Source organism: Mytilus edulis, chromosome 6 (genome assembly GCF_963676685.1).
Source record: "Mytilus edulis chromosome 6, xbMytEdul2.2, whole genome shotgun sequence".
In the NCBI taxonomy this organism is placed as follows: Eukaryota; Metazoa; Mollusca; class Bivalvia; order Mytilida; family Mytilidae; genus Mytilus; species Mytilus edulis.
In genome coordinates, this window is record NC_092349.1 from 41661092 (window position 1) to 41674578 (window position 13487).

A 13487-nucleotide genomic window follows, 5' to 3' on the forward strand; every position below is an offset into this window, starting at 1 on the left:
TATCACATAATTCTAGGATTAATTTCTCAATCATTTCAATTCTCTAAAAAAAAGGCGAACGATGCAAAAGGGACATTAAAACTCATAAGTCGAAATTAAACTGACAATTCCATGACTAAAAAGAAAATAAAAACAGACAAACAACAGTATAAAAAAAACGAAGAGTGAGCTAAACGAACCCTACCCAAAACAGTGGGTGATCAAAGGTGTTCTGGAAGGATAAGCAGGTCCTGCTCAACATGTGAAACCCGTCGTTTTCGTCTCCGATAGTCGGTGTTGACATGAATATCAATGGTGTCATAATATAAATTTAACAAAAGTATTAATTTTTCGAAATACTAAGGATTTTCTTTTCCCAGGCATAGATTACCTTAGGAGTATTAAGCACACTTTTTTTGGAATCTTTGGTCCTCAATGCTCTTCAAGTCTGTGCTTGTTTAGCTAAACAATGATCTTGATCTGAGCGTCATTGATGAGTCTTATGTAGACGAAACGCGCGTCTGGCGTATTAAATTATAATTCTGATACCTTTGATAACTACTTACACCACTGGGTCGATGCCACTGCTGGTGGACGTTTCGTCCCCGATTGGTATCACCAGCCCTGTAGTCAACACTTCGGAATTTTAAATTAAAGTACCGAATTATAATTCTGGTACCTTTGATAACTAGTACAAACCCGGTGAGAAGTTCAATTCGGTAGGTCACATTCGGGAAAAGGAGACGAAATCGTCATATCATTTTACTTCGTGGCCTTAAATGAGAGGCAACAGTTGTTGTTCAAATCCCAAGTTTGTGATGAAATGTCATGTCATATTTTATCGTGTAAAACGTACTATTTAAAAACTTCAGTCTGTTTCCTCATTTCTCTGTTGGAGATTACGTCCGTATAGTGTGAACATGCTCTAACAACGTTTTTAAATAGATTTACTTGTCGTTTTTCGTCTTAGATTTGTGAGTTAAATATTTCTTTGATATAGTTCGCCTCTCTCTTGAAAAAATTATCATCCAAACTCAACCAATATGTTTTCGATCAAAACTTCCAGCATTTTGTTTATGTAATTTCCGTTGTATCTGTTGTTGGAATCATTTGGTTTTCACAAAGTAAGATTTTAAATTATCTAAAACAAGGAATTCTCATCTTTGATTCCAATTTTGATTTTTTTCATGAAACTATGTAGTCGATTTTTCCGTTTAGCTTCATGAAAAGCAGTGTAGAGCGTAGACAAATCAAACATTTATTGTGGGAATTAAAATCAATTAATAGTGGAATTTATAATCATTGTCTGGTATGCATGTCTGGTTGTTCTGGTTTGTTTGCATTATTATATTGGCCTGATTCGTTAATAAGATACAGTTTTTGTGCTGAGGTTAGTTTCTCAGTTGCTATGAGTAAAAAATGGACTATGTTTGGTATATAGTTCAATAATTTTTGTTAGGTTTTCTGTTTAGATGTTGTTAAACCTGTATCTCAAAGACCGTCAAAATAGTATTCAGAATAACAATTAAGCAGGCGAAACCTTCGGCTTCTTTATTCTAGTTATTTCAGCCTTGGGCTGTTTTCTGATCTTTGGTCGATGTGTTGTCGCTTTGGACATACTACCCATTTCCATTCTCAAAATCTCGGAACTACTATACTCTAACTCAAAGATTTTACTAGGTTTATGTAGATTTCATACCTTGTTACGCTCTAATTTCGACCACTGTATTATCAAGTTGATCTTGTACAGCAATGTCACTAACAGAACAAATGAACATGTATGGGCTGAGTCCAAACTAAATTTGTTAACTTAAATATAAATCAGGTCTTTAGCTTTTGCGTTTGAAGTGTTAAATAATTGTCAGGTCTGGGTCATTTATAGCTTTTTATGTAATATAGGTTTAATATCGTATTTTTAATTATAGTTACTGGTGGCTTCTACGTCATTTGATTTCTGATAGAGAGTTGTCTCTTTGGCGATTATACACATCTTCCAATCAACCACATTTTAAAATCTGAATATAAACACATTGATAATTGTGTGCATTTGTTAATTGAAATTTAGCTTTTATTGAACAATCTTTAATTAAATGGAAATGTATTTATAAACGTTTCACACAAATTCGAACATGCAAAATTGTTGTTTGTTTATGGTTAACACTTTTTTGCTTATTAAAAGCAAGATCGGTTCGATTGGTGTATTGCGTGTAATACACGAGTGAATTTATGTGGTTTAAAGTAATTCGAGCCATTGCATTCAAAGTGTACAGTAATAAGTACTTATTTTCTCTTTAACTTATACTTTTGGCAAGTTCTGAACGCGAAGAAGTTATTACCATAAAGACACAACCATGAGCGAATACAACAATTATTTCGACAGTGAAATTGGCAGCATTAAGAGAAAACTTAACGAAGATACGACGAATAAATCAGACAAAGTTGTTCAACAGCTGATCACAGATCATTCAGGATTAAGCGTGCAGCCGAGCGTGATAAATATTCCAAAGTGCTTGATATTTGCCATGACATATAGAAGACAATTCATAAGCGGAACAAATGTATAACAAGTCATCAGCAGGATTGGATACATGTAAAAAAAATACCCGTCAGACAAGCTTGCATCAGATAAGATGCCGAGCATTGCGTACTAGTACAATTATTGGGGTTGGTCCAGGCGAACCCATAAATGGTATTCTACTTTAACCGGTCAACTAATCCTGTTTCGCATTTTCTGTAAAATTTAGAATGGAAATGTGTAATGTGTAATGTGTCAAAGAGAAAACAACCCAACCAAAGAGCAGATAACAGCCGAAAGCCACCAGTGGGTCGTCAATGCAGTGAAAAAATCTCGCACCTGGAGGCGTGCTTAAGCTGGACCCTAAACAAAAATGTACATTGATGATAGTTTTGCTTATATCTTCAACATTTATCAATCTTTTGATTCTGTATGCATCACAGTACAGATTTTGTGTAAGTGTCTGCAACAAACAACTCTGATATTGGTCAATTTCACTTATTCGTATCTTGTTTTACTGATTTGTCTTTTATCTATTACTTTTATCTACATGTGTTTATCAATTATGGGCTTTTGGATTATGTTTTCGCCTCCCTGTTAATTTTTGAAAGAGGCCAATGAAAAACTATAATTACAAACAAAATATTTTATTTCTATAGGAAATGTATAAAAACCTGGCAGTTAATCGTCGTTGTGCTTTATCATCGAGCAAAAAATGTTGTTAACACAAATAATTTGCTCAAACACAATAACAGTTAATGTTGTGCCTAATCATCGAGCAGAAAACTTCGCTACCTATTAACAAATCGCTTTTTTCACAACACCTATCTGATAAAATCATTTACACAACAATACAGCTTGAAGACTAAACAATACTAAAAATTCATCAACAACACATTATTAACTTTGGTCTTTTCTCCTTTGCAACAAAGGCTGTTATGAATTATTTCTGTTAATCAACTTGCATAATCTACCAAAAGATATGGAAATTTTAGATAATCTTTTAGAGAAACAATTATTAAATGCTGTTTGATATCATTTGAACTGCCAAGTTTGTCATAGAAACAATTGTATAAATAGATATTTGGAAAAATAAATACTTCTCAATACACCAACAATATTTCACATTATAACAGTTTAATCTGCCCGATGAAATGGCAAAAATTGAGGTACAATAGGGTGGGTTCTTCAAATCGTAAAACAAAAAGGTTCAATAACAAACTTTTATGAATGTAATGTCATGAATGCCGAATTTGATATGTTTATTTTGGACACTAGGAACTTTAATTTTGGCAAAGTCAACTGACCATAACGCAATGGTTTTAAATACTGTGGCATGCTAGTGAAATGCTTTGTGGTGTAATTTTTAGAGCTGAGTACATTACTTTTATGTTTTAAAACTATAATTTTAATCTTTAAAGATAATTTTTCAATTGAATAAAAGTTTAGGAGATTCATCAATGTTTTCTTTGTTTATCAATATTTATAAATATACTTAATAAATTCTTAAATAGTAATAATGAATGCTAACACCTCAATAAATATCTACAATTACTACGTAAATGGCGATTTATATACAAAATAACTCCCCTAGGGGTCAATGAAGCAATGTCTCAATGCCACAGTATAATGGATGAAACGGTCATATGAGCTGGGCCTCATTAGATCACATGACCGTTTCAATAGGTAGGACTCACAAAACACAAACATTTCATCTATATACACACTTGAACGAATGAACAAAGTACAAAATGACCTGACATTAATTTCTCGTGATGCATGTAATTTGCATAATCGACATCCGAAGACTATTCTAATAAATCACACATAAAATAGATAGCACATAGCGCGTAACAAACAGGATTTCTTGAAGACTGACACACAATTTCTATCGAACAACTACACAGTGATTCAAATCGACAACAGGAACAGATAGTCCGCACTTTTTTCGAAAAAAATTGGATAATGCGAATATTCTGCCGGAACGGTAATGGGTAGTTGCACACTTCCGGTAGTCCTTGTATTATACAACAGAGTCAATTATATAGCTACTAAATGGCGATGGAACTGTTTACCTATATTCCTTATCTATATGGGTCGTATCCTGAGTTTGGCGGAACTGTAAATAATATGACGAGTTATTTAACAGTAGATCAGCTAGACGTTGAAGGAAGCGATCAACGTTCTGCATGTTCTGTACATCACATGCAAATAAGTCAAGTCCGCATGAAAAGAAGCATTCATGAACTTTTTAGCAGCTAATCATCAACGTATAATATATAATTTATGCAATCTTCTATGTACTACAATAACCACAATCTATAGCAAGCACACACAAATACATATATATTATACGAAAATAAACAAAAAATGTTAAAATAAACATGAGCTCTTCCAAGTAGATTCAGCAACATGAGCTTTGCATAAATAAAGAGCATTTAAATTCCAAATTCCAAGAAATATAGGTAATCGCCATTTTAATCCATTCCAAAGGACTCATATTTAGGGATGACAAAATTGGACGGAGCTTTTATACATGTCCTTCGCAGGTAACATCTTGGATTCATCTTTTTCGTCCAATCTTTTCAGAAGAAGTTTGGATAGTCTGAAAATATGACGAACACATTAAGCATTCGTTGAGTAATTTGTTAGTTAAGTTAGCTAGGTGTGTTGACAGTACATGCTTCCTAGACATGACACTATCTCTGCACCTGCACATAAATAAGCATCGAAAGTAACAGAAACCTAATCAATTATTCTTTAGTTTAAGAAAATACATTTATGAAAGCTCATTTTCCTTTTAATAGCAATCTATGAAGCTGCTATTCTGACATTGATCATGCCATTTCACATCTTTACTGTGCATTAAGTTCCCCTAAACATTTTTTTCGGCAAGCACATCTTCAATGCAAAAGACGAGTAATGGAATGTTGGAAACTGTTGTTACAAATGGAATTTTTAAATCAGAAATTATATCAAAATGAAATTGTAAATTCTCATTTTATGGCTCTTTTTAGCAAGTTGTGGATTTTTTAAAGAAAAGTTTGGGCCATAAACTTCAGATATTTATCTATCATCTCAATCCTTCCAAGTATGCCTGTTATCTATGATGATTTATTTCCTACAATCTTATTTTAATCTACCAGATATGTAAATCGTCAACCTTCGTCTACATTTTGGTATCATTAAAACAATAAATGCATCAAATAACGAAAACTTCCTGTGGTCTATAGGCATTTTCATTTTTTAAAAAGAGTCCCAATCCAATAACTCTCCCCTTTACGTGTTCCTTTAAACAAATGATACCAATGTTTAGGCCAACGACACATGTTTCTAGAAGAACCCCATTATAGAAACAGGACTTTACAAGTTTGATTTTGAGCAACAACACCCTTTGTGTCTAGCTTTCATACGATTCTTAAACTCAAAATACCTTCAAGGAAAATACAATTATTGTTTGTATTTGACAATATGTTCAAGTTACTATTCTTGTGAGTACTTTTGTAGCTGCATCATAACTGACGTATACTTTGTCTTGTGTCAAATCTATTCAACAAATAGAACACTTACAAGAATGGAATTAACTTTTCTACAAGTGAAAAGCAGGTAAGGGTAGTATTTCAGAGACTGGGAAGGGAAAGCAGACATATACAGATAATCATTTCCAAAAAGTACCGGAAAGGAATGATAGACAAAAAAGGCTAGTTCTTCCAAAGTGCAAGGTATTGGGAAAAGATGACAGGTAAATGGGCCAGCATTTCATAAAATGGAAATTACTGGTAAGGAATGAAAAGACAGTCTTTCCAAATTCGTAGATAGTTAGATGAGGAAAAGCTTGACACACTGGTTGAAAAATTATAGTTTTGCTCATGAGCATTTATTAGTAAAGTACCAAGGCTAGAAGGAAAGTACAGGGTCATTAAAATGCATGAATATAGGTGCAAAAATTAAATTTTAAGCTCATTCATTAACATTCCATGCAAAATCAAATGCAACAAAGAGATATTATATTCATGGTGTAACATGCAAATAAAACAAGAACACAAAAGTTAACCCAATCTTGTAAGTGAAGAAAGCACAATGGTACTTTATTTTTTGTATATATTTTAAACAGCATAACTAATTATTGTATTTTTGTGTTAACTTAGTCATACATTTGTACTGTAATCTGAAATGTATCTCACTTGCAACATACATTTGATTATACCCTTGAAGTCTTGATAATATCAAATGACTGCTTCTTTCTTTTGTTTGTTTTTGTATTTGAAAATAAGTGTGTGAAATGCATGAAATAGCTTCTATTTTATTCCAATACATCAATTTTTAACTGATTTTTAGCTTTAGAGTGTTTTCAATGTGTTTTATTTAATGAATAAGTATTTATGCTCATTAAGTTAAACTTGCAAGTTGTATACAGATGTTCTTCTTTCCCATACTCAATTTTTTCATTTGACTAAACCTAATTCACCACATATTCTTTATAATAGCATTGACTTCAATCTCATGCATGATTTAAAATCAAAATATGTATCATAATATATATATAATCTCTAGTTGTAAAAAAAATGTATTGAACTTAAAGAGATTAAAGTACTTTATTTTAGAATATAAAGAAAAAAAATAGTAATTCTTTTTTTTCTTCATGTGTATACATTTTAGTGGTAGACCTGTCACTCCAATACCTTTTTTCAAACTCTTATAGCAAGTTTGTCACAATTACCTTATGATCAAAAGTTCAAATCATGAACGTAAAGAGCCAAATGAAACATTTTGTGTGCTTATAAGTATGTTTATTTACTATATCTTCCTTACTTCTGTATGTATAAAATCTTGTAATGGGGACTATTTAAATTGACAATACTAATCTTTGTATTTTAATCCATCCTTCATGTTACATAATTTAGTTTCAAACATGAAATACAGAGAAGGCTTTGTAAATTAGGAAAGCATATCTATATATTCCTTTATACATATATAAATGTTCAACATATATAGAATAATTTTAAAACAAATACACAAGCATGCACAATAAAATTAAATCCATGCAATACATGAATAAAGCAAGTTCATGTCCCAAATAATTAAATGAATCTGGTTTGTAAACTGTTATGGAAGATGTGTATTTGTTTTAACTCGTACTTAGAGTTATTGATAAGATCACATATTAGTAATGACTATATACAGTGGCAAGCCACACATCAACAAGATATTTTTATATTACTGCTAACATGTAGTCTACCTGGCAGAAAAGGAGAAGGCAAAACACACCATGCAATTTTTGTATACTTTAATTTATAAAAGATTTTTTCACAATAATATATTCTATCATTTAATTATTGCAAAAAGTACCCTCAATACAATTTCATCATGTAGATATTATGGAATGTAACTTGGACAGCACACACACTTTGTGAATGGTTTGGACACCTACCACAACCTTTCATTTTTATACTGCCAATATTTAAATGTCCTTCATTGGTGACATAATCAATGAATAAAAGATAATGAAAACAAAAATGAGAATATTTCAATCCAAGAAAATATCAAATGAAATATTGTGGAAGTTGTCCAGCAACAGTAACATATAATAATGGTAAATTCAAACAAAATATGAAATTATGAGTAATTTACTGTAGTATGTTTTCTAATTAAAAGAGTAAAATATCAAAATATAGACATGACAAATAATGCCACATTTTCAAGTGTTTTGCAGCTTTCATATTGTTTTTTAGGCAACAAATTTTGGTGGAAATTTTCTTAGACTGGACTACATTTCTAAAGAAAATTCTGCATTACTGAAATTATTATATATCAGAAGGTATGCTGAAGTTTTGCAGATATGTTTTATACAGCTGCACACAGATTAACTAAATAAGAAAGTTGAATATAGCAAGAGAAGCTTATAACTTTGATCATGCAAGATAACCTGTGATCACTACAGTTAAATTTCATATTGACAAACTATTTTGAAAACCTGACAAACTTCAGGTAAAAATTAGTTTTGATTGGATTTCTTAAAGTAGAAAAATGTAGAGATCACTAGAAAGGCATATATACAATTATTATTGTTACCATTTTTGTTGTCAATTTGCTGTGTAAACCAGTTAAGTTTTAGTCCACTGAAAAATTTGTCTTACAATTATGGAATTTTGCTTTATAAATTCGAAACTAAAATTATATATGCCTGTGCAATGCTGAAATTTTCATAACAACTGAAATTTTGATTGAAAAGATAAAAAACTATCTAACCCTTTAAATAATGAAAAAAGGAATGAAAAACTATATAAACAATCTGGATATTATAAAATGACAGTATTGACATTATGAACTTGGTTCAGCAATGCAGAAAGCACTTATCATAGAGGTATCATAAAAATAATGTTAACTTTATTCAAGTTACATGTACAAGTTGTAAGCATGTGGCTACAGTCACCTTTACCTTGTCTTTGATAAGCATTACTGCTGCACAAGATTGAATGTGAAATAAGCAACCTTATATATTCACATGGTTTATTATTTAGTTTCACTGTCCATCCAAAAACGTTAATTACTCATGTTTATAGATTTAAATATTGTATTCCAATATTAACGTTCTTGGTTTTGTTATTTAATTAAATGGCCTTTACCACTAATGCATTCCAAACAAAGCCCTTTTTACACCAATAATATTATGCTTAAGGAATTAATGCGTCTCTAACTTTTGGTTTTCTGTTAGTATTTGGTGTAGAAATAAGGTGCCAAGTCACAAGACACATGTGTAGTGTAGTTAGAATGGACAGTGAAAAGATTCAGTATTCAATGTTAATGTAGTCACAAGTTAAAATCTGTAATAGACAATCTATGTTTAAATAAATAAAAACACTAATAAAAACTTTGTCCTAACTGTTGAAATAACTTTGTCACTACTAATACCAAGCAGGATTCTAAGGTATAGTTTCAGGAGTTTGCTTATGAACATATACTATAATTTCTATAATTTTAATCCCCTCCCCCATTTTGTTCCTCTACAAATATTTAATTTTTTTTTTGTATGTAATCTTATATGTATTGATCATGCTATATGTCCAAACATTAATAATTTTTGAAACCATTTTACTATTTAAAATTTTTTTTTTGACCTGCAACAAAGTGCAACCAAAGAGAGATTAAAGCATATGTTCATATGAACTAGTCTTTTAAAAGCAAAACCTCACCATACAATCACACATCACCAGAAAAAAAATGACAAAGACATGCATGAAAACAAAACAAAAACAAAGATGGCATTCAAAGTATGTACTATATATGTTGAACACCTTATATCTTATTGTCATTTTTACAACATTCACAAAAAAGTTCTAACTAAAATTCACTTTAAAAATGGAGCTCAAAGCTCTGCATTTTAGTCAGAATAAATAACTTAGATAATAAGTTTCATTGTATGAAATCACCAAACTTTAATGAATTTAAATGGATTTGTATGACAGAAATTGTAAATTATTTGATCTCTGCTTGGTTTTAGTAGTGGCCCTCTCTAAATAAATACAATATACTATTTCGGACAATGAGTTTACAGATACAATGTTTATGACAAAATGAAATATAACAACACACACTCACACATTATGATGAAATTCTTGGAAATACTTTATCACATAAAGTAAGAAATGGGGAAACAAATCATAGCATGGCAACTTAAAAATAAATAAAATAGTTCAGATTTTTGGATTATTGCTATAGAGTATTATCACCAATTTGATTTTATAGTACCACAGTAATTTGGTGAAAGTTACTTTCTAACTTTAAGGCCATCCATTATTAATATTGAAAAATTAAAACTTGGGTAATTTAAAACAAGAATGTTTTAATAATACGATTGAAATTGATGTTTCTTTTAAAGAAGTAAAACCAACTGAAAAATCAATAATATTTTATATTAAGAACTTTGATAAATAAAACAATTCCTTTTTTTTTCAAAAATGTTTCTGGACAAAATATTAATATGACAACAATAAAGAATTGGAATCAATAATTTCCTGATATTAATGAGATTAAGTCAATGCTATTTCTGTGGTAATCAGGTTATTTTGGGGCAGGAAAACAATGGTTGTTGGGGAGATGCATGACAAGGTAGGAACATGTTTAAAATCTAATGGGAACAATCATCATATAGGAGATAAGTATGCCAGTCCAATGTACACAACCCAGACAAGGAGCATTGTTACTGAACCAAGGAAAATATTTTTTTTACCATCAGTAAATTTTCTGGCGACGAACTTCAATGTTTCGTCCAGTATGATGACTGGGATAGATATCTTTAACACTGCTGACCACTCTGCGAAATTCAATGGGGTGATCTGGAAAATTGTCTACAAAAGAATCGAATAATATGAGTAAAGATATGTAACAAATTCATATCATAGCAAAACATGGAGATGTGGTATGATTGCCAATGAATATGTATATATTATATATATCTTTTTAACCTTGAAATCAACAATCTTATGACAATATTTGTGGACACAATTCTTTCTCGTTTGAAATATATATATATGTGGAAATTAAACATCAAGAACACAATAGGATCTAATAAATATGAAAAAAAGAGTGTGATTGTAAATCATGAAGCTTCTGGTAACAAAAATGATTTACTTCAGTAACAATCAACCATTGTTTGCCCTTAATAGTTTCAATATGAAACACCCAAAGTAAAAACAGTGAGGTGTGGTAACCTTAACAGTATATAAAATTAAACACTTTAACTGAATTACAAGAAATACCATCTTTATACTTACAGACATTACTTCTGTGTACAAAATAAGGAAATGAAGAGACATGGAGAGAGCAATGGCACCCAACAACCAAGGGTTGGACCATGGAGGCATAGCTATCAATGACTGGTTCTCACTCAAACTGAAAATAAAATCAACATTACATGTTATAACATGCACAAAATTAAAACGCAGCTATAATTGTCTTTATTTGACTTCATAAAAGTTATAGCATGGTTTATGTAAAGACTTTTTAGATATATATATAAGCAGTTTTTTTTTCTTCTCATTTCAGTTATTTATTTATTTCCATATTTAAAGGCTAATACAAGTAATAAATTATCTTCTGCTAAAAATTCATACAAAAATAGTTATAAAATGACAACCATATCACTTAATAACTACAGAAGTTAAATGTATGACTGTTCCCGTAAAAATAGGGCTTAAACTACAAAGAAAATCTCAATACCTAAATTATACAGGGAAGGTAATTCTAGTGACAAGCAAGTGTCTTTAAAACACTCCATCAGCAGATTGCCTAAGATAATTGGCAGCAATACACAGCAGTGCAGGTACAAGAAAGGTTTTTTTTATTTTGAGCTTACAGCAGATTCCATTGAGTGTGTAGCCAAAGGTAATATCTTTCGTTAGCTTGCTTGTTAGCTGAACTGTGAAGTCATTGTTAGGTTAGGTAAACTACCCTACTTTAAGAATAAACTAGTCCGACAGAAAACCAATCTATCTGTCTGTTGGACGATGCTAAATCGAAAGGAGGGTAGTATACCTGACCTGATAATGACATCACGGTTCATCTAACAAGCAAGCTTACCTTTGGCTACACACTCAATGGAATCCGCTGTAAAGCACATACATGTATATGTAATTTTTCACTACTTTTGCAAATTGGAGTCATGAACATTAGTTGATATTTCTATACAAAGTTATCACATGAAATGATGAATGAAAAGTTTACATATACTTATTCATCATTAATTGGAGAAAAGTAAATCTGAAATTTGTGCAAAACAGCCCAAATAACAAATATACTTTTTTTTCTCAATGAAGGAAATTTTGTATAAACAATAAAATAAATGATCCATAGCAAATAAGGTAAGACTTCCATCTTTTTCACCTGTCCCAAGTCAGGAGCCTCTTTTCTTTGTTAATCTTGTATGATTTCTAATTGTAGTTCATTTAAATATTTTGGAGTTTAGTCTGACATCCATTATCACTGAACTAGTACACTTTTTTTAGTGTTGAAGAGACCGATTGGTGGGTTTCACCTGTTTGCTGCTCTTTGGTTGGATTGTTGTCTCTTTGACACATTCCCCATTTCCATTCACAATGTTATTCCATAGTTGTTATCCAACACTGACAAATGTGCTGGAATTGCCTTAGATATGATAAAAGCCTATGTTTATGAAATAACATTGACTAACAAATATCATCCACACATTGTAAAATATAAGTTTGTTATTATTTCTAAAAGCACACAATAACAACTATATTTAGTACATATTAGCACTACACATATGATGATAATTACTATCTACACTAGACCGACTACAAAAACTTTCAAGTTAATATCAATCATAATCATTAAGTACAATTGTATCTAAAACTATGATGAAAAACACATATTTCTGATATATCAATCATTCAGTTGCGTTTGAGCAAGTTTCTTTGCTAAAAATTTCTGCAATATAACATGCCTTAAAATATATTTCCAGTTATTTATTTGAATCTGATTGAGAGGAGGATGAATCAACAAATTTCTAGTCCTTTTGGACTTCATAAAAATCTACTGCTGAGTATGAATTGTCAACGAACATGAAATCAAGGAACATATAGGAATAAGATGTTACTTTTCAGTTAGCACTCAGTATCACTTCAAATTAAAAGAAACACAGACCACAACTTGTCCTTAGCAAATGGCCAATGAGACATGAGTGTGATTCCCTAACTTGACAAATTTGTCATTCAATTAAGAAATAACTGTATTGTATTTGAAGCTTTAAGGACGTCCATCGGTAGTTTTACTGTCACAAATTTAGTTTACCTGGCGACACGTAGCGAAGACAGGTTAACAGGTATTTGTGACAGTAAAACTACCGATGGACGTCCGCAAAGCTTCAAACAGAATACAATTATCTCTATTCTAATGCAAAACAAGTTCATAATTAAATTTCAATCATTATTTTAGTGTAAAATCTTCATTAAAGAAAATTCTGGGAAAAGATGTT

The 13487-nt window shown here is 31.0% G+C and overlaps 1 protein-coding gene across 7 annotated transcripts in view; it reads right to left on the minus strand.

Annotated features, from left to right (window-relative positions):
- Positions 1-3125: 3125 nt before the first annotated feature.
- The window catches only part of LOC139527662 (calcium-transporting ATPase sarcoplasmic/endoplasmic reticulum type-like), a 75341-nt gene continuing 64979 nt past the window's right edge, over positions 3126-13487 (minus strand). For 2 of the 7 annotated variants that reach the window (XR_011665411.1, XR_011665410.1), the window contains exons 25-27: positions 11269-11386; positions 8567-10842; positions 3126-5099 (exon numbers count right to left, since the gene is read on the minus strand). Coding sequence is in view for 5 of the 7 variants with exons in the window: in XM_071323208.1 (XP_071179309.1) it covers positions 10639-10842; positions 11269-11386 (322 nt within the window). In the remaining 2 variants the exon portion in view is untranslated. Of the gene's footprint in view, positions 5100-7766; positions 10843-11268; positions 11387-13487 lie in introns of those variants that run through there. The other 5 variants (XM_071323212.1, XM_071323211.1, XM_071323213.1 and 2 more) reach the window with 4 other exon arrangements.